Source organism: Cariama cristata, unplaced genomic scaffold (assembly GCF_000690535.1).
Source record: "Cariama cristata isolate BGI_N322 unplaced genomic scaffold, ASM69053v1 scaffold33301, whole genome shotgun sequence".
In the NCBI taxonomy this organism is placed as follows: domain Eukaryota; kingdom Metazoa; phylum Chordata; class Aves; order Cariamiformes; family Cariamidae; genus Cariama; species Cariama cristata.
The window spans coordinates 5,939-25,781 of NW_009600415.1; the positions used below are offsets into that span (position 1 = coordinate 5,939).

General features: G+C 53.3%; 1 protein-coding gene across 1 annotated transcript in view; it reads left to right on the plus strand.

Annotated features, from left to right (window-relative positions):
• L3MBTL1 (l(3)mbt-like 1 (Drosophila)) overlaps positions 1-17,932 on the plus strand; it is an 18,860-nt gene extending 928 nt beyond the window's left edge. The window contains exons 2-21 of the mRNA XM_009710020.1: positions 1,366-1,589; positions 2,378-2,522; positions 2,676-2,814; positions 3,509-3,632; positions 4,273-4,360; positions 6,549-6,640; positions 7,283-7,387; positions 8,276-8,411; positions 8,931-9,031; positions 10,092-10,243; positions 11,258-11,334; positions 11,783-11,868; positions 12,444-12,554; positions 12,839-12,953; positions 13,209-13,308; positions 14,257-14,454; positions 14,781-14,827; positions 15,751-15,908; positions 16,742-16,804; positions 17,798-17,932. Coding sequence (XP_009708322.1) covers positions 1,366-1,589; positions 2,378-2,522; positions 2,676-2,814; positions 3,509-3,632; positions 4,273-4,360; positions 6,549-6,640; positions 7,283-7,387; positions 8,276-8,411; positions 8,931-9,031; positions 10,092-10,243; positions 11,258-11,334; positions 11,783-11,868; positions 12,444-12,554; positions 12,839-12,953; positions 13,209-13,308; positions 14,257-14,454; positions 14,781-14,827; positions 15,751-15,908; positions 16,742-16,804; positions 17,798-17,932 — 2,396 coding nt within the window. The remainder of the gene's footprint in view (positions 1-1,365; positions 1,590-2,377; positions 2,523-2,675; positions 2,815-3,508; positions 3,633-4,272; positions 4,361-6,548; positions 6,641-7,282; positions 7,388-8,275; positions 8,412-8,930; positions 9,032-10,091; positions 10,244-11,257; positions 11,335-11,782; positions 11,869-12,443; positions 12,555-12,838; positions 12,954-13,208; positions 13,309-14,256; positions 14,455-14,780; positions 14,828-15,750; positions 15,909-16,741; positions 16,805-17,797) is intronic.
• The last annotated feature ends 1,911 nt before the right edge of the window (positions 17,933-19,843 follow it).

Sequence of the window (19,843 nt, forward strand, 5' to 3'; positions counted from 1 at the left end):
CCACCCAGTCCTCAAGGTGGGGCCGCACCAGTGCAGTGTAGAGTGGGACGATCCCCTCCCTCTACTGGCTACCTGTGCTGTGCTTGATGCACCCCAGGACAGGGCTGGCCCTTTGGGCTGCCAGGGCTCACTGTTGACTCCTATTCAACTTGCCATCAACCCAAATCCCCAGATCTCTTTCCGCGGGGCTGCTCTCCAGCCTCTCATCCCCCAGTTTGTACGTATAACCAGGATTACTCCTTGCTCTTGTCAAATGTCACATGCTTGGTGATTGCACAGCTCTAGTCTATCCAGATCTCTCTGTAAGACCTCTCTACCCTTGAAGGAGTACACAGCTCGTCCTAAGTTAGTGTCATCGGCAGACTTACTTAATGTACGACTCCTGCATCCATTTATAAAAACGTGCTTATTAAAAGCACTGGCCCTAAAATTGAGCCCTGCGGAACCCTACCGGTGACTGACTGCCAGCCTGATGTGACCCCATTTACTCTTTGAGCCTGATCGTTCACACAACATATTATGGACTTGTCTGGCTGTGTGCTGGACATTTTGTCCAGAAGAATACTGTGAGATACGGTATCAAAAGCTTTGCTAAAATCCAAAAAACCCCCATCTACTGACTTCCCTTGATCAACTTGATGGGTGACCTTGTCATAAAAGGACATTAAGTTAATTAAGCAGGACTTTCCCCTCGTGAACCTGTGTTGCCTATGACCAATGACTGCATTGTCTCTCAAGTGCTTTTTGGTAACTGCCAGAATAACCTTCTCCATAATTTTACTAGGCACTGAAGTGAGACTGACAGGCCTGCAATTACCAGGGTCGTCCTTCTTACCCTTCTTGGAAACTGGGACAACAATTTTCAGCCCAGCTGACCAGTGTCTTTCAGGAGATATGCGAGCAAAGCATAGATGTGTGTTAGCTGAGATCAGGGATGTTCTTTAGAAGCAAATATCCCAGTTTTTCCTGCTCCCAATGCCTCGGTTCCCACTGCAGAGAGGCCCTGGCCTGCACAGTGTGTTCCTTTGAAATAAAACTAAACTGGAAGATGCAGTCCAGGAGCTCGCCAGCACACTCCTGCCGCATCAGGGTATCATGGTCATGGGAACAGTCTGAGGTTAGGCTGAAGTAGGAACCCTTGAATGTGGATAGTGTTGGTGCCACGCCTCAGCACAAGGCGTTGCTGGCTGTGGATCTTGTTGGGTCACGCTGCATGCTTGTGGGTGCTTTAGCCCACAGCACTGAGACCTCGGCTGGTAGACTATGTCCTCTCTATCATTTTGTGCTGCTTTTGAGCCTTGTTTGCATCAGTTAAGTGTTCTGTGTATGCCTCTGGTTGTTTGTTTCCTTTCTTCCCTTCTCAAGCAAATGCCACTACCATCAACCTTCCCACGAGCACCTTAGAAATTCAGCGATTCCCCCGGGAACCACAGAGAAGCACAGGGGCTGAGAGGCCAGAGAGGGGAACAGTGAGTGAACCCATCACAGCTACTGTCATTCCCCAGATCAGCGGGGTGCAGACCTGCAGCACAGTCCGTGTGCTGGAGTGGAAAGATGGGGTGGCTACTTTGCCTGGGAGTAACCTGAGGGTAAGTGTAGCCCTGGGCCACCGTGTTTGCCCCCCCTGCCACTCCTTGCAGCTGCTTGCCCTTGTATGTGGCAGTCCCCCAGCCTGTGCCAGGCAGGGACCACCAGGATGTGATGTGGCCTCTGACAGTACTTGCACCCCAGCTGGAGAATCCCTCGGCTGCTCTGGCTCTGCAAGGCTCTTGTGCCCCATCCTTATGCCCCTCCCATCTTGTGAGCTTGGGAGAGATAGCACACACATGGTGCCTGGGGGACTGCCCTGCACAGGGAGGCAGAGGGGTGCTACGTGCTGTGCAGGGCATCATTCCTTTCCAAGCTGTGCCGTGGAGTTGGCTCTCACCAAAACCCTGCACTCACCCTGACTGGAAACACTGACCTTGCACTTATCAGACAGCAGGTGCCCTTAGGTGTACCTCTCGGTATATGAAATAGCTTGCACAAAATGCACCAATTTCTCAGCTGCTACTCAGCCTCAGGGCACCACGTCCTCCAGCCACCACCCTGCCCCTCCTTGTGCTGCCAGCTGGTGCTGGTCTCACCCCAGTGCAGGCAGTGTGCTTGCCCTGGCAGGCTCAGCAGCGAGCACAGACTGCAGGGAGGGGCAGCAGGACAGGTGACTTTGGTGCTGCGTTCACCTCTGTCGTCGGAAGCGCTGGAGTCTTGTTTGGACACACTGATGACCGAACCATGTTCCCCTCATTCTCAGAGCTCACATGTACCCACTAGCTCTCAAGTTACATTTCTATCTTCCTTTAATGATTTTTCCTTGTTTTTTGGTTCAATGACATAGTTTCGAATAAATGAGTACGGGACACTGAAGGTGGTGAGTGCTGATAAGATGCCTGCAGTGGAAGTTACAAAGGAGGATCACACAGAGAAAGATGGGAGCTCAGAGGTGGCACCCACCAGCAGGGACAATCCTACTGTGGCTCAGGGTAAGGGCACCATGGTGGCACTTCTCGGGTGGGTCGCATCATCCAGCAGGCGCTGTCTCGTGTAGGCCCTGAGCGAGGCAAATGTTTCCTGCTTCCTGCTCTCCTTCCTTTGCTGCACCTTGTGTTTCATTGCTCCTGTTCTCTCTGACTCAGATGTACAGGAGCAGACCAAGCTGCCAACAGGAGAAAGTATGTGCTACTGTGATACCTGTGGCCGGAGACATGTGTCAGATGGAGCCCGGGAAGGCAGGGGCTTTTGCAGCCAGCACTGTCACCAGCAGTTCAAAGAAAGGTAAAAGAAGGGGAGTCTGCTCCATGTAGAGCTGTATCCATCCGTCTGTCTGCCCTCCTTCCCCTGTTCCACAAGGGGAGGCATGCAAGCACATCTGTCTCTGGCTGGTGCTGGGGACCCCACTTGTTTCCCTCTTTCCTATAGGCAGAGTGCCCTGGCTGCAGTGTGGGGGGATGAAGACAGGGGAAGCACAGGAAGCAGGAAGCACAGGAGGCAGATTTTCCTCTGCCCAATTTGCGGCCTCATAATCACCTATCTGCTGGAGCAGGGCTGCAGCAGGAGGTTGCTGCAGTGAGTGCTTTCAGGCTGAGCAGCAGTGGGAAGCATGGGTCACGAGGGCATTTCCAACCCCTCTGCTTACTAATGTGTGACTCCTGGGACTCATTTTCCAGCATCTCTGTGTGACTTTGGTGCAGCTTAGAACCCTGCTACGAAACTAGATGGCTTTTGATCCATCCCTGGGTGCAGGTTTCTGACACCCAAGTGTGTGAGGGTGATTCTGGTCTGTACCCTGGTTCTAACCTCTTTCCAACTTGTGTGCTAAAAGGAGTGCATACATTAGTCAGGAGGGATGGAAGTATGTGTGAGTGAGAAATGGGGTGACAGTGATTCTCCAGCAGCCACTCCGAGACTGACACCCCTGCCATTGCCACATACCATGCCGCAGTGGCTCACTCTCCATTCCTCCGTTCAGATCCGTCATTGTGGAAAACTCTGCCAGCAGCACCAATGCCACTGAAATCCTTAAGCCGGTGAAGAAACGAAAGAGGAAGGACTACCAGAGCCCTTCGGAGGAAGAATATGAATCTGAGCAAATGGTAGGAAGAGGGCAGGGAGGCCGTGTGTGCACACGTGCCGATGTCAAGGGTGGGCTATGGGCCACTGCAGGTGTGTGCAGTTCTCATCAGTGCTTGTCAGTGTTATGTCAACTATATGTTGAAGGGGTAACCTGTTGGCTGTTAATGCCAAAAGACTTGAATGTGTGGAGCATCAGGGCTTCTAGACACTTGGCTGGCTGTTCGGCGTGTCGAGCACCTCAGATTGGGTAGTGCTGGAGACATCCTGTTTGGGCTGTAGGTATCAAGTGCTCTCAACTGCTGTCTTGAGTCTGGGCCACCAAAGTAAGTGTTGAAGTAAGGAGAGTGTCTGTCTGCGTGATGTGTATCCTGGGCAAGGGAGAGTGACTTTGACAAGGCAAGGAAGCTCTGCTTACCAGCCCTGACTGTGGCAGATCCACTCCAGGTGTGGTTGCTACCACTCAGCACCAAAATATCCCTCAGGCACCCATCATCAGATACTCTTGGCCACCCATTTCTGGGCCAAGTGTTAGTCAAATCATGGATGTTGCATAGGCACAGTATGGCCCTTGGCACTGGTGTGAGCGTACAACACACAGCATAAACCTCTGTGCACACCTCCAACAGGACAGGTTTCTGTTTTGTCTGCTCTCATGTCTAGGAGGAAAAGCAGGAAGAGAGGAAAAACTCTGTGGGAGACTCTGCCATCAGCAATCCGGAGGCTGATGCGTGGAATGGGAACCAGCACGGTATGGAGGGCTGGGTGGGTGGTGGGGTAAGTGCTCCCGCCATGGCTGTGGGGTCCCGCTGTGGTGCTGCGGGGCTGGGCCAGCATTTTGGTGCTCCAGTAGAGTCAAACACCCAGTGTAACGCACTGGTACGTGTTCCTGAAGGCTCGTAAGCTCCTCTGCTTGCTTGATCCTGCTCTCTCTGTCTCTTTCCATTTCTCTTCTTTCCTCTCTTCCTCTCCATGGGAAGGGTGCACCCTTACAGATACGGCTGTGTCTTCTTTGGGCATTGAGCCATACTGTACAGTGCTTTCTGGTCCCTTCCCTTGGGAGCTGAATTCATTACTTGTTCATGGATACTGTGTTTGCTCTGCGAGGCACTATCCTGAGCAATAATTTGACTCTGCGCCACGTCTGGCTTTGTGCCCCCTTTGGATGCTCTTTTGGGGAACTTCCCTCACATGATCAGGAGCTCACAAGTTTGGGAGCTGCTTCTGTAGGTCTGGTGCCACTGAAGCTGGGTGATTTGGGATTGTCTCACCTCGTCGGCATCTACTCCTGGACCGTATCAGAGGAGATCTCAAACGCAGAGCTGTCAACACAGAGGGAAAGGAGACAAGCTGAGGGACGCAGTGTTTGCTTGGTTGTTTTTTTCTCTGCAGTGCAATCGGGTCGAGGGGGAAGGAAAACTTGGGAAAATACTGAAAATAAATATTTATGGGAAACCCTTTGTCTTTGAAGAGTGAAAGGTCATAACTCAACTCAAAGTAATTTTAAAATGCAACTGTTCCAGCTTCATACTCCTCTGCATAACCAAATGTAGGGACAGTACCAGGGGCCAAGATGTCTTTAACTCCTGATGTTACACTGAGTTAACCACTATTAAAAAGGGATCTCATGCTTGCTTGCCAGGTCCTTTTCTCTACAGTCTGAGCCCTGGGCATGTAACCTTCCCTGCCACATACAAGTAAGCAGTGCTGAGCCTTGTTATTTCAACATTTTATTTGCTCTTATTTTAGAAGTACATCAACAAACAAAATACACATCTGGATGCTTCAGTGCAGCAGAGTCTGTGTATGCTCTATCTCCATGTGTATTTGTCATTCTCCAGGGGCGCAGAGCTTGTACTTACAGATTCTGCAAGCATGCCTGCCACTTTTTCCTGTGTCCTAAAGAATAATAAAGGTGTTCATCACTCTTAAGTATTAGCAAAGCATCTAGCTTAGTAAACTTGCCCACTGAAGTTCAGCTTTTATTTCTTGCACAAATTCCTGTTTTTTCCATCTCGACTTCCCCTAAGCCCAAGGGAGGAAGGAGTTGGTCTGTTTTGCCCCGCATTTGTGGCCTGCCCTACCCAAGGCTGTCTGCTGTGACTGACCTGTAGCTGTGAGTTACTCAGTGCTGGAATAGGCATAGCATTCCTGGAGTCCCTTCAGGTGCTGCAAAGCAAAGAGACAAAGTGGCTGAAGAGCAAGAGACTTGGGTTGTGTCTCATGTGTCTCAGGAAAGACCTTTGTGGCCTTCCCAAAGAGGTTGAAGGCATGAAGGATCACCTCCTTGCCTATGAAGAGATGATGCTATCTTCTTCTCGTGAATGCCATAAGGGTAAATGCATGTCTAGGGCATCAGAGTGGCCCTGGTGTGCCAAGGGTGACTCAGGTGGTTGTTTCAGAGCAGAGGATAGCAGAGCTGGTGCCTCTGGAGTGGTGGCAGGAGGTGAGCCCGCTGCTGCTTTAACTGGCCAGGAGCGCCTTGCAGCTGGGAGTGATTCCCAGACTTCTGGAAGGATCCTGCTAACTGTCCCAAATCCATCAGTGCTGTGGCCATTTTGGATGTACTGGCTGGTGGAGGACTGGTTGCAGAGGTGTCCTAATGCTTTGTATGGGATTGCTTGTCCCTCAGGCTCCTTAGGTGCCTTGCTAGAGCATTGTACAGTGACGGAGGACATTTGGGTCATGGGGACCTGTGTGAGAGGGGGCCTCTTGGCTCTGTCCCTCCTCAGACAGACAGCCAGGTTCGCTGGAGAAGGGGCTCTGGTAGGATGGTGCTGAGCTTTGAAGGGGTGCAGGACTATGTGTGAGAGTGGGATGCAGCCCCAGCGGGACCCCTGTGCTCTCCTGCCCTCCGCGCTGCCCCGAGGCAGGCAGGAATGGAGGCTGGAGCGGACCCTCAGCAGCGCCTCTTGTGTGTGCGTTTGTGCTGCGCTCAGGTGCCAGTGAGGAGAAGAAAGAAGGCTGGTCTTGGGCGTCCTACTTGGAGGAGCAGAAAGCTGTCGCTGCCCCTTTAGATCTCTTCCAGGATGTGAGTTGGGATTTTCCTGTCTTTTTCCCTCTTTCATCTTCTCTTTTCTTTCCTTTTTTTTTCCCCACCCCTCCTCCTTCTCCTGTCTTCCTTGCTTCCCTATTTTGTGGGACTCTGAGCGATAAGGAAGCTACCATCTTTACCTGGAGGTGACCAGTCAGCCTCCAGTTTTGATTTGCCCCGAGTCCCACTCCCCAACAGGGTGCTGTCCCCCGTCCCAAGCACCTCACATTTGCCTAGGACACCCCTGTGGCTCTGGCAGGGTGGTGGAGCCTTTCCAGCCCTTCCTTGAAGCCAAGTCTGGGCTTTCCTGAGGCCACGTTGCTGCGGTGCACCCCTGCTCCCAGGCGTCTGATTGCCAGGGTGCAAGAGGAGCCAGGCCTGTGCCCCACTCTCCCTGACTGCGGCTGTTAGCCCAGGAACACCCTACCCTGCCAGGAGCAAGAGACGCAAACCCTCAAGGAGGTGGAAGAATGTGTTTTTCTACGGGAAAAGAATTAAAATTTGGATGACAACATAACCTGTGGCCCACAGTCTCCTGGTCCCAGCAGCTCCCGTTGCCTGATGGTTGCTCCTTGGGATGGTTCTAGACCCAACTACCTGTGTTGTTTTTTACATTGTAGTTTAATTTTTTGTTTCCAGTACCAAGTAGCTTCCCAGCACAAGAATGGCTTTAAAGTGGGGATGAAGCTGGAGGGGATCGATCCGCAGCACCCATCTATGTACTTTATCCTGACAGTGGCTGAGGTAAGGCACCTCTGGTCCCTGTGTTCCTCGGTTCCTCCTTACACTGTGGGAGGCCCTGTGAGAGGGGAGGTGCTGCTGGCTCGCCTGCGGAGGTGACAGGCTTTGGGCCCTTGCCTGTGTGTTGCTGCGTGAGATGAGCTAGCGCTTCAGCACCTCAGTCAAACAGATGGGGAGTTTCTTTCCAGTTCGTAGGGGCAAGAGACAGTGCTGTGGAGCAGCTGACATGCCCCAGCCTGGTTGGTCTCTGCATTACCCTGACACAGCAGGGCCATGGGGGGAGAGACTGAGCTGATGGCAGCAGCTTCTTATCTTTGAGCTGATGCCACTCAGTCAGGTCTGAGCCCTTGAGATGGAGAGTGTAGAGGCATCCCATTGCTCTTCCTTGCGTCTGTGGAGGCTCTCTGTCTGTGGGACTCTCCACTCAGCTGTGTGGTAGCCAAACCAGCCTTGCTTTGCAGTGCTCTCCAGGCAGCCAGGGAGATCAGCCATACAACAGTGGCTACTGTTCTTGCTGCTGGAGAGATTTCACTAAAGCAGCATGACATTTAGCCAAAATCCCTGCGTCAGCATTTCCCCTGGGTGCGGAAGAGGGAATCCTTGCACTTGCTGGATCCCGCAAGGTGCCCCACCATGGCATTTCATAGACCATCCTGAACCTGCCTTCTTAGGGCTGGCTTGTGGTGGCCTTGCACTTACCTTGTTCCATGCCGGACACTTTCTGGGGCTGGCATATGCCTCCCAATTTGGGCACTGGCCTGTGATTGACTCTTGTCTTCCCTAAGTGATACGCTGAGATTTTGTATGGGAGGGGAGGTGCGTGTGATGCTCAACCAGGGACAGCAGGAGGTTTCCATGGTCCTTTCCTTTTCCTGCCCTCCCTGCTGGTAGGTGTGCGGTTACCGGATGCGCCTCCACTTTGATGGCTACTCCGAGTGCCATGATTTCTGGCTGAATGCTGACTCCCCTGACATCCACCCTGCTGGCTGGTTTGAGGAAACGGGTCACAAACTGCAGCCCCCGAAAGGTAAGGAGTTAGCAACTCTCAGTTGGTGGGTCCTGTTGAAGGAGGGGGATGAGTAGTGGACCCCCAAATGTAGAGCTGGAGATAGGGATAAGGTGGCTCCATGGAGCCCAGGAGGGGATGCTACTGTTCTGGGAGGGTTCCACAGGACAACCTTTCAGGCACCCATCATGCTGAAGATCTCTGCTCACTCCCATTTTGGGGCAAAGTCCTGTCACCCTGGGTGTCCCAGTGCCAGGCTGGAGCCAGAAGCTATGCCCCAGGGCAGGTGGGGCTGATGCTCTCCAGGGAGGAGCTGAGCTCTGGATTTCCACTCCACTGCTAATGTTTCCTAGCACCCCTTCAAAAGCAGCCATTGGGCCTAAGTCATGAGCTTTGGGTTTTCCAGGGCTGCTGTAGATGCTGTCTGCCCACAGCAGGACATGCCCTGCAGGTTGAGGGCTGGTTGAGTATGGCTGGGCTTGGCCTCACAACCTCCTGGCTGCTCTCTGTGAACTCACTGCTCTCGTTTCTCTTCCTGAGGGGTTGTAGGTTATAAGGAAGAAGAATTCAGCTGGGCAAACTACCTGAAGATAACAAGGGCTCAGGCAGCTCCTAAGCAGCTCTTTATGGTCCGAAACACTGTAAGTAGCAGCTTCTCCTTCCTGCCAGAGGCTGCAGGTTCAGGTGTGACTTCTTCCCCTCCAGCTGGGAAGAATGCCTCCACCAGTGCTGAGCTTTTCTCTGTCCACCCCACACTTCTCAAGTTCACAGAGCAGAGGGCCAGGACAGTGTACTGCTGGCATTGCTTAATGAGAAGTGGCATGCTTTGCTGCTGAGGATCTGTAGCTTGGACACTACTTTGGTGTGCCCAAAATTGGTGTTGGTCTTGTTCAATGTTTCATCCAGGTTGGTCTCTTGAACAGTTAAATCTGTTGCAAAAGTACTGGTGAGCAGAAGTGACAGCTGCTCTCAACAATTATTTTGCCAAAACCCCTCAGTTAATGTTTTCATAAGTGTAATTCTTTTGTCTCTGTTTTGTATCTTTGTTGTTTCTGTCTCTGCCTTTATTTTTCATATGGCAGCTTGGGTAAGGAAAGTGGGAATATAGCGGAGTGCAAAATGCTGATCGTTTATTTGTCAGCTGCAGAGGAAACTCAACCTACTGATAAATCAGCCTCTCCAAGTTAGTTATTGTGTCTAAACCCTTCCGTTCATTGCTGCAACAATCCCACTAGCACGTGTGATGGAGTGTTTTGCATGGATTTTGGATCCAAGAAATAAAGGCAAGGTAGGATGAAGGGCCCTGTCCCAGCTCCTCCTACCAAGCTTAGGACATTGGTTGCCGCTAACACTAAATGAGTGTGACTGCAAACAAGTGTTTTGTGGCAAAATCTGAGTTGGTGTAAGTTGGAAGCTTTTTCTCTTGGAGGTTACTGGTTTTAGATCTTGAGGGTCTGAAGATTTCTTTTAATCTTTCTTTGTGTGGCCAAGGTGTTGGCTTGACCTCTGCGTATTGTCTTGCATGCACAGCACAGCACTGCCCTTCTGGGATTCTAAGTGGTCCTGGGCCTGCCTGGAGACCAGGGAACGTCAGGTTTTGGGAGAGTTTGGGCAGGTGTCTTCTTGCAGCTGGCAAGGGAACTGGTGAGGAGGGTGCTGGGACCATGGCTCTGAAAGAAACCTGCCCCTCTTTCCTCCCAGCATGAAGCTTCCCTGGGCTTCGAGGTGGGCATGAAGCTCGAAGCTGTGGACCGCATGAACCCTTCGCTGATCTGTGTTGCCACAGTGACTGACGTGGTGGACAATCGCTTTTTAGTGCACTTTGACAACTGGGATGATACATATGACTACTGGTAAGTGCACAGAGGCTCCTGCTGTGCCAGTGCTGGGAAGACACCATGCCACTAATTCAGCGAGAGTGATGGGCTGGTTGGGTAAGTGTGGGACAATCCCAGCACGCTGCTGCAGACAGCCCGCCAGTGATCCAGTGAGGCAGAGGGTCACCACCCTGTGCTGGGGGACAAACCTTTACCTGTTGCATGTCACCTCCTGGGATATCGCCATTGCCCTGTGGGACAAGGACAGGCATGATCGCATGCTGTGGGCTTGCCCTGAAACCCAACTGGGAGATGAGGCCACCTGCAGTGCAGAGACTGAAGACCTGATCTTAAAAGTATCTGCTCTGTATGTAGGCAGGGGATTGTGGCCGGGGTGGGCAGGTATCCCAGTTGAGGCTGGTTAAGACCAGTTAAAATGGTCAGTTAGCACAATCAAGATCCTGAGAGCAAGTCTGTTTCCTTTGTGGCTGGAGCCCTCTGACCTTCTCTTACTTCTCGCCCTGAGGAACTGTGGAGCTGCAGCGATTTCTGTACGCAGCTGCTCCTCGCTCGCTGGTGCTGGGCAGCTACCTGATCCATCCCAGGGCAGATGTGCGAAGCAGCAGCACCTGAGTATGCTGTGATCTACTGGGAGCCGTGACCAGGAGATAAGCCCCCTGATTGCTCTGGTCTCACTGCTGTGAGGTCTGAAAGGCATGGCCTGTCTCCCTGCTCGCAGCAAAGATTTGCTGTTCCCTGGGCAGATCTGCAGGAGAGGTTGCACCCGAAGCGTGTTCGTGTCCTGCCGCAAGGAGGACTGAGCTGGAGTCCCCCTGCTCTAGCCCTTGCCTTGCCGGGGCCCATGCTTCCCTGGGTCCCTCAGGGACAAGGATGCTGTAGAAGACCTTGGCTTCTGCAGGGGCTTTTGCTGGTGGTACTTTTGCTGGGGTGCTGCCAAGTGGACTGCCCTGGGCCCCCACAGCCCGCACTGTCTGGCAGTGATGAGCGGAGTATCTCAGCCCTGTGTAAGAGTTTGAGTGTGTTTTCTAGGTGTGACCCTAGCAGTCCATACATCCACCCAGTTGGATGGTGTCAGGAGCACGGCAAACCCCTCACACCTCCTCAAGGTGAGTCAGTGGCTTGGGACTGCGGCCTTCACTGGTGTATCCCCTTGGGGACAGGCCTTCCAGGGTGGCATGGGGAGCCTGGGAGCGCAAACTCTGCGGCCCTTGCTTGTCTGCAGGCCCAGGCAGTTTCTTTCAGCAAGGCAACAGCCAGGGAAGTGGCAAGCTCCTGCCGAGGCTCCTGTACACATGCTCAGCTGCAGCATGGTGGTTGTGTCAGTCTGAGTGGAGACACAAGGAGGATGCAAGCTGTCTGTGCAGGCCCAGATGTTTCTGTTCCCTTATACCCTGGACTTCACGGTCCCTGAGAACATAGTAGCATTTCTTGATGTCTCTCAGGTTCCTATGTGCCTGGCACAGACTTGGTTGGTCCTTCAAGGCAGTAGGATCTTCTGGAGTACTTGCCGTCTTCCTGCAGGCATGTCTCACCTTCTGCATCTTCCCCCTCTAGATTATCCTGACCCTGACAACTTCACCTGGGAAAAATACTTAAAGGAAACTGGAGCATCTGCTGTCCCAGCTTGGGCCTTTAAAGTGGTGAGTGCCACATCATCTGCTCCCCTGTGCCTGGGGAGGAGTTCAGGTTTTCTCCATTGTAAGGTCTTTGCTTTTATGAAAAGTCAAGTGGTGTTCAGTATGCTTCTGCCACAGGCCTGGGGTTTGAATCTACACTCAAGGTGCAGAATTTAGGGCCATTCTGGGCAAAAAGTTCAAAACTGGGAAAAATGGGAAGTATGACCATCACCTCAGCTAGAAAGGAGCCAGGTGATGGGAAGTCGTTTAGGCTTGCTTGCTTGATAGCTATTGTCTCCAACTGCAGCAACAGCAGCTGCGTCCAGCCAAATGTGGCTGCAATGTAGATCCCCAAAATGTGGTTCTTGGAGACCTTCTTCCCTTGGGCACAGCTTTCCCATCTTAAAACACAGCTCAGATCTGGGAGGCCTGTCCCCCCCTCTCCTGTTGCCACTGTGAGCAGAGATAGCTCTTACCCAGACAGGCCAGGGCCAGGAGCTGGGCTTGAGGAGTGCACGCTGCTGGGAAAGCTCATGAGGGGCATGGGAACCCGAAGCATGGCCCTGCTCCTTGCTGACCTGGGTTCTTCCTGGCCCCAGCGCCCACCCCACGGCTTCCTGGTCAACATGAAGCTGGAGGCAGTGGACAGGAGGACTCCTTCCTTCATCCGAGTGGCCAGTGTGGAGGACGTGGAAGATCATAGGATAAAGGTGGGTGCTGGAGTCTCGGTGCTGAGCCTGTGTCCAGGCATTGTGCTAGCTTGCTCCTGCCCTTCCCAACTCACTGCCAGTTGCAGTGGCAAAGTGTGTGGAGGTCTGTGGAAGCACACCGTGCAGAGGTTGGCAGGTCCCAGTGCCTGTCTCCAGGAGTGGAGGAGATCTTTGTGCTGCAGTTCAGCTCTACCCTGCTGCTTGCTGTCACCTTGGAGGGCTCCAGAGCTCTTCAGGGAGGTGCCCTGAGGTTTGAAGGGTGACCTCTCTACTTGTCTCCCCAGATCCATTTTGATGGCTGGAGCCACGTCTATGATTTCTGGATTGATGCGGATCATCCAGACATCCACCCCATAGGCTGGTGCTCAAAAACTGGACACCCACTGCAGCCTCCTCTCAGTAAGTCCTGTGCCTGGGTCGATCCCTTGTACCAGAGTGCAAGTGTGCCAGATCCCCACTATCACAGCCACCTGCCCATACACAGAAATGGGAGGGCAGGTGCTGGCTGAGGACGGGCAGGAAGGAAGGGCTTTTCTGTGGAGCTGTCAGTTGAAAAAGTCCTCCCTGTTTGGTGCGGGCAGGGAGCCCAGAGTCCTGGCTCTGCCTGGGACTGCAGCCATGACAGCCTCTCTCCTGTTTTTCCTCCTGGTCTAGGGCCGAAGGAGCCAGCCTCCTCTGCCCACGGGGGCTGCCCAACCTTGGGCTGCAAGAGCATCCCTCACACCAAGAGCTCCAAGTACAGCTTTCACCACAGGTGAGCTCCCCAGCACGGCTCAGAGGGGCACTGCTTCCTTGCCAGCCTGTGCTGGCCCTTCCTCTGCTCCTCTGCACCCACCACCCTCACCAGCAACCAACCCTTCCCTGCACCCACTCCACACCTGGCTCTGCCCCTTGCTTAAGGGCAGCCCTTGCTCTCCCCATGCCAGGCCCCCAGGCCCATGGCTAGTGTAACTCCTGTGAGCTCTTACTCTACACCTCTCCTGTGGCACCCAGAGCCCCTGGGAGTGCCCTACGTGCCCATCTACCTGTGGGGCTGTGTAGGCTATGTAGGGGACAGTGCCTCTAAGATGCTGTTCACTGATACTAGCTTCAAGGATGATGTTCCTCCTGCTCCTCATGGATGCCTTTCACTGTGAAGTTGTGAGATGGGAAGTCCTGAGAAGGAGCAGTGCATCTACCCCAGCTCGGTCAGTTACTTGCGTGACCTTTTCCAGGGGAAACCTGGCATTGTGTAACGCTGACCCCAGCATGACAAGCTGGCGTCAAGAGGATCAAGTATGGTGGAGCATCTGTGAGGATGGGGAAGGCAGATCTGGCTCCCAGGGGTTTCTCTACTGGCCACACTCGTGACACTTGCTTCCTCCTCGCTCTGAGGCTAGTCTGAATGCCTGCAGGGGCAAGGAAGGGAAGATGGAGACTCTGTAAACCCCAGTGACCTGCTTGATCAGCACTGTGGTGACTTGCACAGGGTCGCTGTGACGGCAGTGGAGGAGGTGGGATGAGTGTTTGTACCTGGAGGGACTGGGTGTGCCCTGCCCATGCACCCAGTGCCCTTGCCCCAGGAATTTGTTTAGTCTGTCTTTGCTTTCTGTGGCCAGGGCCATGGCTTCCTGTGCTCAGGGGTGGAGGCGTGGCCCTGCTGGCTCGTGCCCAAACGCTGCTCTGAGCCGGGTCGAACGCTTGCCTCCCCTCTGTTCTCTAGGAAGTGCCCCACACCGGGTTGCGATGGGTCAGGACACGTGACTGGGAGATTCACGGCCCATTACTGCCTGTCTGGATGCCCACTGGCAGAGAAGAACCAGGGCAGGCTTAAGGCAGACTTATCTGACACCGAGGCCTCAACTCGCAAGAGGAACCTGATTGGCTTCCCTCAGCGAAAGAAATCTCGACACCACGGGAGGTAGGGGCAAGCCTGGTGAGCCCCGTGCAGCAGTGCAGGGCCCCTGTGCCGCGACTGCCATCCCTGAGAGGGATGGCCAAGCTGGAGAGGCTCCTTGACCATGGGGGAGCACGGTTGCTGGCAGCTGGTGTTTGTCCTTCCAGCTCTGCTGGGCACCTCTCTTGTTTTTTCTTCCCACGTTTTGTGTCTTTAACTGTCAACCCTTTGGGTCAGGGTCCAAGAAGTAACCCTTGCTCCCACTGCCAAGGCATTAGTCTGTGCGGTGTGGAGGAGGGCCCTCGGGCCAGTCCCAATCCAGTTGGAAATCAGTCTTCCTGTCTCTTTAGAGGGCGACCTCCAAAGTACCGGAAGATCCAGCAGGAAGACTTCCAGAGTAAGTGCCGTCCTCTGCCGCGGTGTCATCGCAGGGGCAAGGTTTGAGGAGCTGGGGTGGTGGCTGTTGGAGGCAGGTCTCCCTTGGCTCACTCAGTCAGATCTCACACAGGTCAGCGCCAGTGAGGAGCTTGTGGTGGACTGCCCAAGTTGACCATCTGACAAGGAATGTCCCTTCCTCTTACCAGAGCTCTGTTAGGTCCCTCGTCATGTCTCTTGGTTTATGTCTGTGAATCTTTCAGTGCTTTAGGGCAGGGAAGTAGGATCCTCTCTCTATGGCAGTGCATTTTCCCTGGCACTTTGTCCTCTTTGGACAGGGATGCTGTGCCCCAAAATAGCAGTGTGGTTGTGAAGCGCCAAATTACCGCTGCAGCACAGAAATTGATGCTGATCCATTTGCTTGGAATTTAGTTCTGATGACTGACAAGACATTGACTGACATTTATGCCAGCCAGAATCCGTTTTACCATGGGCTGTCCTACTGCCTACCCCAGCGCTGGGGGTGAATGAATAGGATCTCTTCTTGGGAGCCATCTTTGACTCCCTGGAATAGAGAGCAAGGGAAAAGCTTTGTCGAAAACGTGAAATGAACTGAATGATATGGGATGGCATTCTGGTGTGAAATTTGACATTGAAATCTAGTTCAGAATGGAAAATGAATGATAGAAGGTGGTGAGAACAAGGTAAAGCCAAGCTTGTCTTTAAATTTCTTCCCCCACCGTCCCCAATCCCACCAAACTGAACGCTGATATCCTGTTAATTCAAGGGACAGCCACTACCTCATGATACCTGGACCCACAAGCCATCTGCTGCCAGCCCTGGGCCCTCCCCTGAATAAGACCCTCCCCGAGGCTCGTAGGATAGGATGCGATGGGGTGTTCTCATCTTTCTGCCTTGTATCACATCTTGCATTTTTATTGCCAGCTATTTCTTCAGACAATATGCACCAGTCACTCTTCATGTCTGCCCTGTCTGCCCACCCTGACCGCTCCCTGTCGCTCTGCTGGGAGCAGCACTGCAAACTCCTGCCGGGGGTAGCTGGCATCACAGCAACTACAGTGGCCAAGTGGAGCATTGATGAGGTAAGATGGTTTTGAAGACTGCATGCTGGCTCCTAACCCACTGGCATGGCTGGGAGCACCCCACCTGGCTGTGTGGCACCATGGGACATGCACCAGGCATGGAGGTGCTTCAGTGGCCACAGCAAGAAGACAGTCCACTGGACACTCTTGTGGGGTACTGTGTGGACAGCTGCCAGACATGAGCCCTGATAGCAACTTCTGGGAAGCACAGGCAGAACTACCAAGTTCTCACTTGGCTTGAATGTGATGCTAGCCCAGGGCAGGCAGGTGAAGGCAAATAGCAGTCTCTTCATTTAGCGTGTTCCAGTTTTCCAAAGACATCAGTTTCATCTTTGCCAAGTTAAAAAATTAAACCATAGACTCTGCAGATAAGAAGTCACTTCCCTGTTTCTCTGAAAAAAATCTTTGCCTCAGATTCTTCATTGTCACCTTCATCCACTTTCTTGGGCATCTGTGATGGCCCCTCTTAAGGCCTGGGTAGCTGGAACTCTGGCACCAGTCCTGCCTGATTTCGCCACTACCCTCCCATGCGCCGCTCTCCTGCCCATGCCCCTCAGTGTGAATCGTCTCGCTGTTCTGGAGGTGGCTTGTTGGAGATGAAGCTGCGGTAGCATTTGCTGCTCTGGGGCTGGAGGAGGCCAGCGCCTGTGCCCTGGTCCAAGGGTGATCTCTAGGCAAGGGAGCATACTGGAGCTGCAACCTTTGCCCTAACAGCCATATATTACCTTACAGGGTGCAAAATGCCTCTGTGGAAGTGAGGATGTGGGCTCATGGGGGGGTCTCGAGCCAGAAACATTGCTTCTGTCTTGACATTTTTCTCTGTTTATTCCAAGGTCTTTAGCTTTGTTCAGACTCTGACAGGTTGCGAGGACCAAGCCAAGCTCTTCAAGGATGAGGTGAGAAGTGCTGGAGGATGAGTACAGGTGGACAAGGACAGCTGTTTGCCAACAGGGCAGGGAGGAATTGGCCAGTGGCCTTCCTGCAATGAATTGCTGCTGAATGCTGAGAGCACATCCAGCACCGGACAGTGATTCCTCCCTGCAGCCCTGGGGATAGCAGCCCCACTGCATTCGAGTGTGCAGCTGTCTGCATGTGCAGATACGGTGGCAGGAGGGGAGATGCTGACCCTCAAGGAGCTGTGCTGCCCTGTTCTGGCATGGGTGAGGGAGGGCCCCTCTGAGGAGCCTAGGATGGGAGTGGCAGGAGAATGGTGCTGCAGCCTTAATAGCGCCATCACTTCCTGAAGGAAGCTGCTTATTCCTCACCCATTCATCCTTTCCTGCCTGCATCCTCTCACCAGCACAGCAGTTCAGTGGCATTGCTGTCTGTCAGCCACGTTCATCATTTTTAGACCATTATGTGGACAGATGCGCAGAGGGGCTGCTTTCCAGCGTGTGCAGTATGCCCAGGAGAGGCTGATCCTGGCCACACTGAGTACAGCAAGTGTCCCAGCCTGTTAGTAAATGGCCCTGGCTGCTGAGGCACGCAAAGCTGAGCTGGGGGCAGCCTCCATACGTGCTGGGACCTGGAGCAGGGAATGAACGGGTGTTTGCCCAGAGCAGGTTGCCTGCTGGTTGTGTGCTGTGCCCGTTGTGCTCTGGCACAGAAGCCCACGCCAGCTGCAGCGTGAGCGCCTGGGGCAGCTCTTGGAAGGGCCTTTCCCTCTCCCTGACCTGTTTGTGGGTGTGCAAGCTCCCAGCTCTGGCTTATCTGGGGCAGTGTGGGAGTGCTGTGGGTTGCTCTTGCCCTACTCTGTGGGATCGTCTGTGTCACCTGGCTGAGGGTGAGTGCGACTGTGCACGTCCCCTGGTCGTGACCATGCTGGCTGTCCCTAGGAAGTCACGGGCTGGGTTTCCGGTGAGTGCCTTTGTCCCTGCTCTCCTCTCCAGATGATTGATGGCGAGGCGTTCCTCTTGCTGACGCAGGCTGACATCGTCAAGATTATGAGTGTCAAGCTGGGCCCAGCACTCAAGATCTACAATGCCATCCTCATGTTCAAGAATGCTGATGATACCTTAAAGTGACTTTTCTTGGCCCAATCGGGACCCTTCCTCAGCACCGGTGCTGCCAAATTGTCTGATCAGGACAGAGATTCCCCCTGACCAACAGCAGCTTGTCATGTCCTGCTCATGTCCTCTTGGATGCCGCATCTCTGCTCTCCCACCAGTCCACCTCCTGTCCTCTCCCCTCCACTCCACGCTACCCTTCTCCTCCATTGCTGGGTACAATCTGACCCCAAGCCTCAGGGGTGGCTGCAGGGACAGAGGGTGGACGTGGGACTAGCCTGTCTTAGCACGACAGCTGCCCCCCCTTGTCCTGCTGTGACTGCACCGATTCAGGGGTGTGTGTTGAGGGATAGGGGAGCAGTGTTGAGCGGTGGGTGTAGCAGCTGGGGGCTGACACCACTGCTCAAGTCACCCAGATAAGGGAAGGGACTGACTGCCTGCGTACATGCTTGCACCCGTTTAAAGGAAGGCTGGTCTTGACTTTGCTCAGCAACCGAGAAAGATTTTTTTTTTTAAATTTTTTTTTTTTCTTTCCCCCCACCCCTTCAATGTGTTCCTCTGTGGGGGCTTGCGCTAGCATCATTTCTAAGGGATGCTCTCAAGGAGCTTCTGCTCACTTTACCTTTTTCTTTGGATTGTTTTAACTTTCCATTTTAAGGCCAGATGGTGACTTTGCTTTGCCCCTTCACCACATTGGGAACCAGTGGCCCACCTCTTGCCCGTTCCATGGAGCAATGTGTCCTGTCTGCTGCTCTGCCCATGACCAGCATTTGTGCTTTATTCCTGTTTACTGTAATGCAGCAGCCTCAGGGCCCCACGGTGCCAGGGCTGGGTGGGTGCAGGACAAGCTCCATTTCCTCTTGCACGTCAGGCTGTCTTGGCCAACACATCTCTGGGAGAAAGATGCTTGGTTGACTTATTTCCCTTGCAGCAGTTAAAAAATCCTCTGCAAACGGGAGTCGGGCCCTCGTTGGTCCACATATTAGAAGCAAGACCCTTTCTAGAGTGGAGACAGTTGCCAAGGACAAGAAACACCCGTTCCTCCGTAGGCAGACCCATGGCTCACTTCTAAAGGTGTTCCTGAGTTGGCTGACTCGATCCTCCCAAGCTACCTTCTCCCCTTTTTTGCCATCGTGAGGCCCCCAGGTTTTGCTGTGTGAAGAGTGGGATCTTCTGCTCTCCCTGGATTCCTTACCTGCAGAGCTAAAAGAAATTCAACAGTTAACTGTTTTTTTTCTGTCCTTTTAGTTACACAGCACCTTTTCAACAAGGGTGCAGGCACTTAGGAAATGCCCGTGTTAACACTGTCCCTTGTAATGGAGGAGAGGCTGAGTAGGCTAGGACTCCAGAGCCAGGAAAGCCCACGTGCTTGGGAGGTCCTGGCAGAGTCCCAGGCAGCTTCTGATAGTCCCTGTGTTTCCTGGCAGCCCCCATGCTGCTCTTGGCATGGTCTGTCGTCCTGTGCACACCTGTTGTGGGTGCTGTTGGAGCGGTGGTGTGGCAGTGCAGTGCTGGAGGGTGGCCACCTGCCCCGAGGTCTCTCTGTAGTCTGCAGTGATGTGATCCAAGTCCCACGTCCACTTTCTTTCCCATTCCCAAGAATGACATACCAAGAGCAAAAGAATTTTTCTCCCTTTCCCAGTGCCCAAAGACAGGGATGAAGGGATCTTGACAAGTGTACCAGCAATGTGTCTTGGAGCAGTGCTGCCTTGGGAACTGCTGTCACACCTGGGTCAATCTGTTTTAGGCTTCCCATGGAAATGTAGCATTTTGACTCTTTGTTATTGAATATTTGGGGTCACATTTGACATGCTTGTGAAATGTCTGCTGCTTGCTCTTCACACAGGACTTGCAACTAGCCCGTGTATTTGTTTTGTCAATGCTTGGGTTTGATTTAGGCAGCTCTCCTTCTCCTTTCCTTTTTTATGT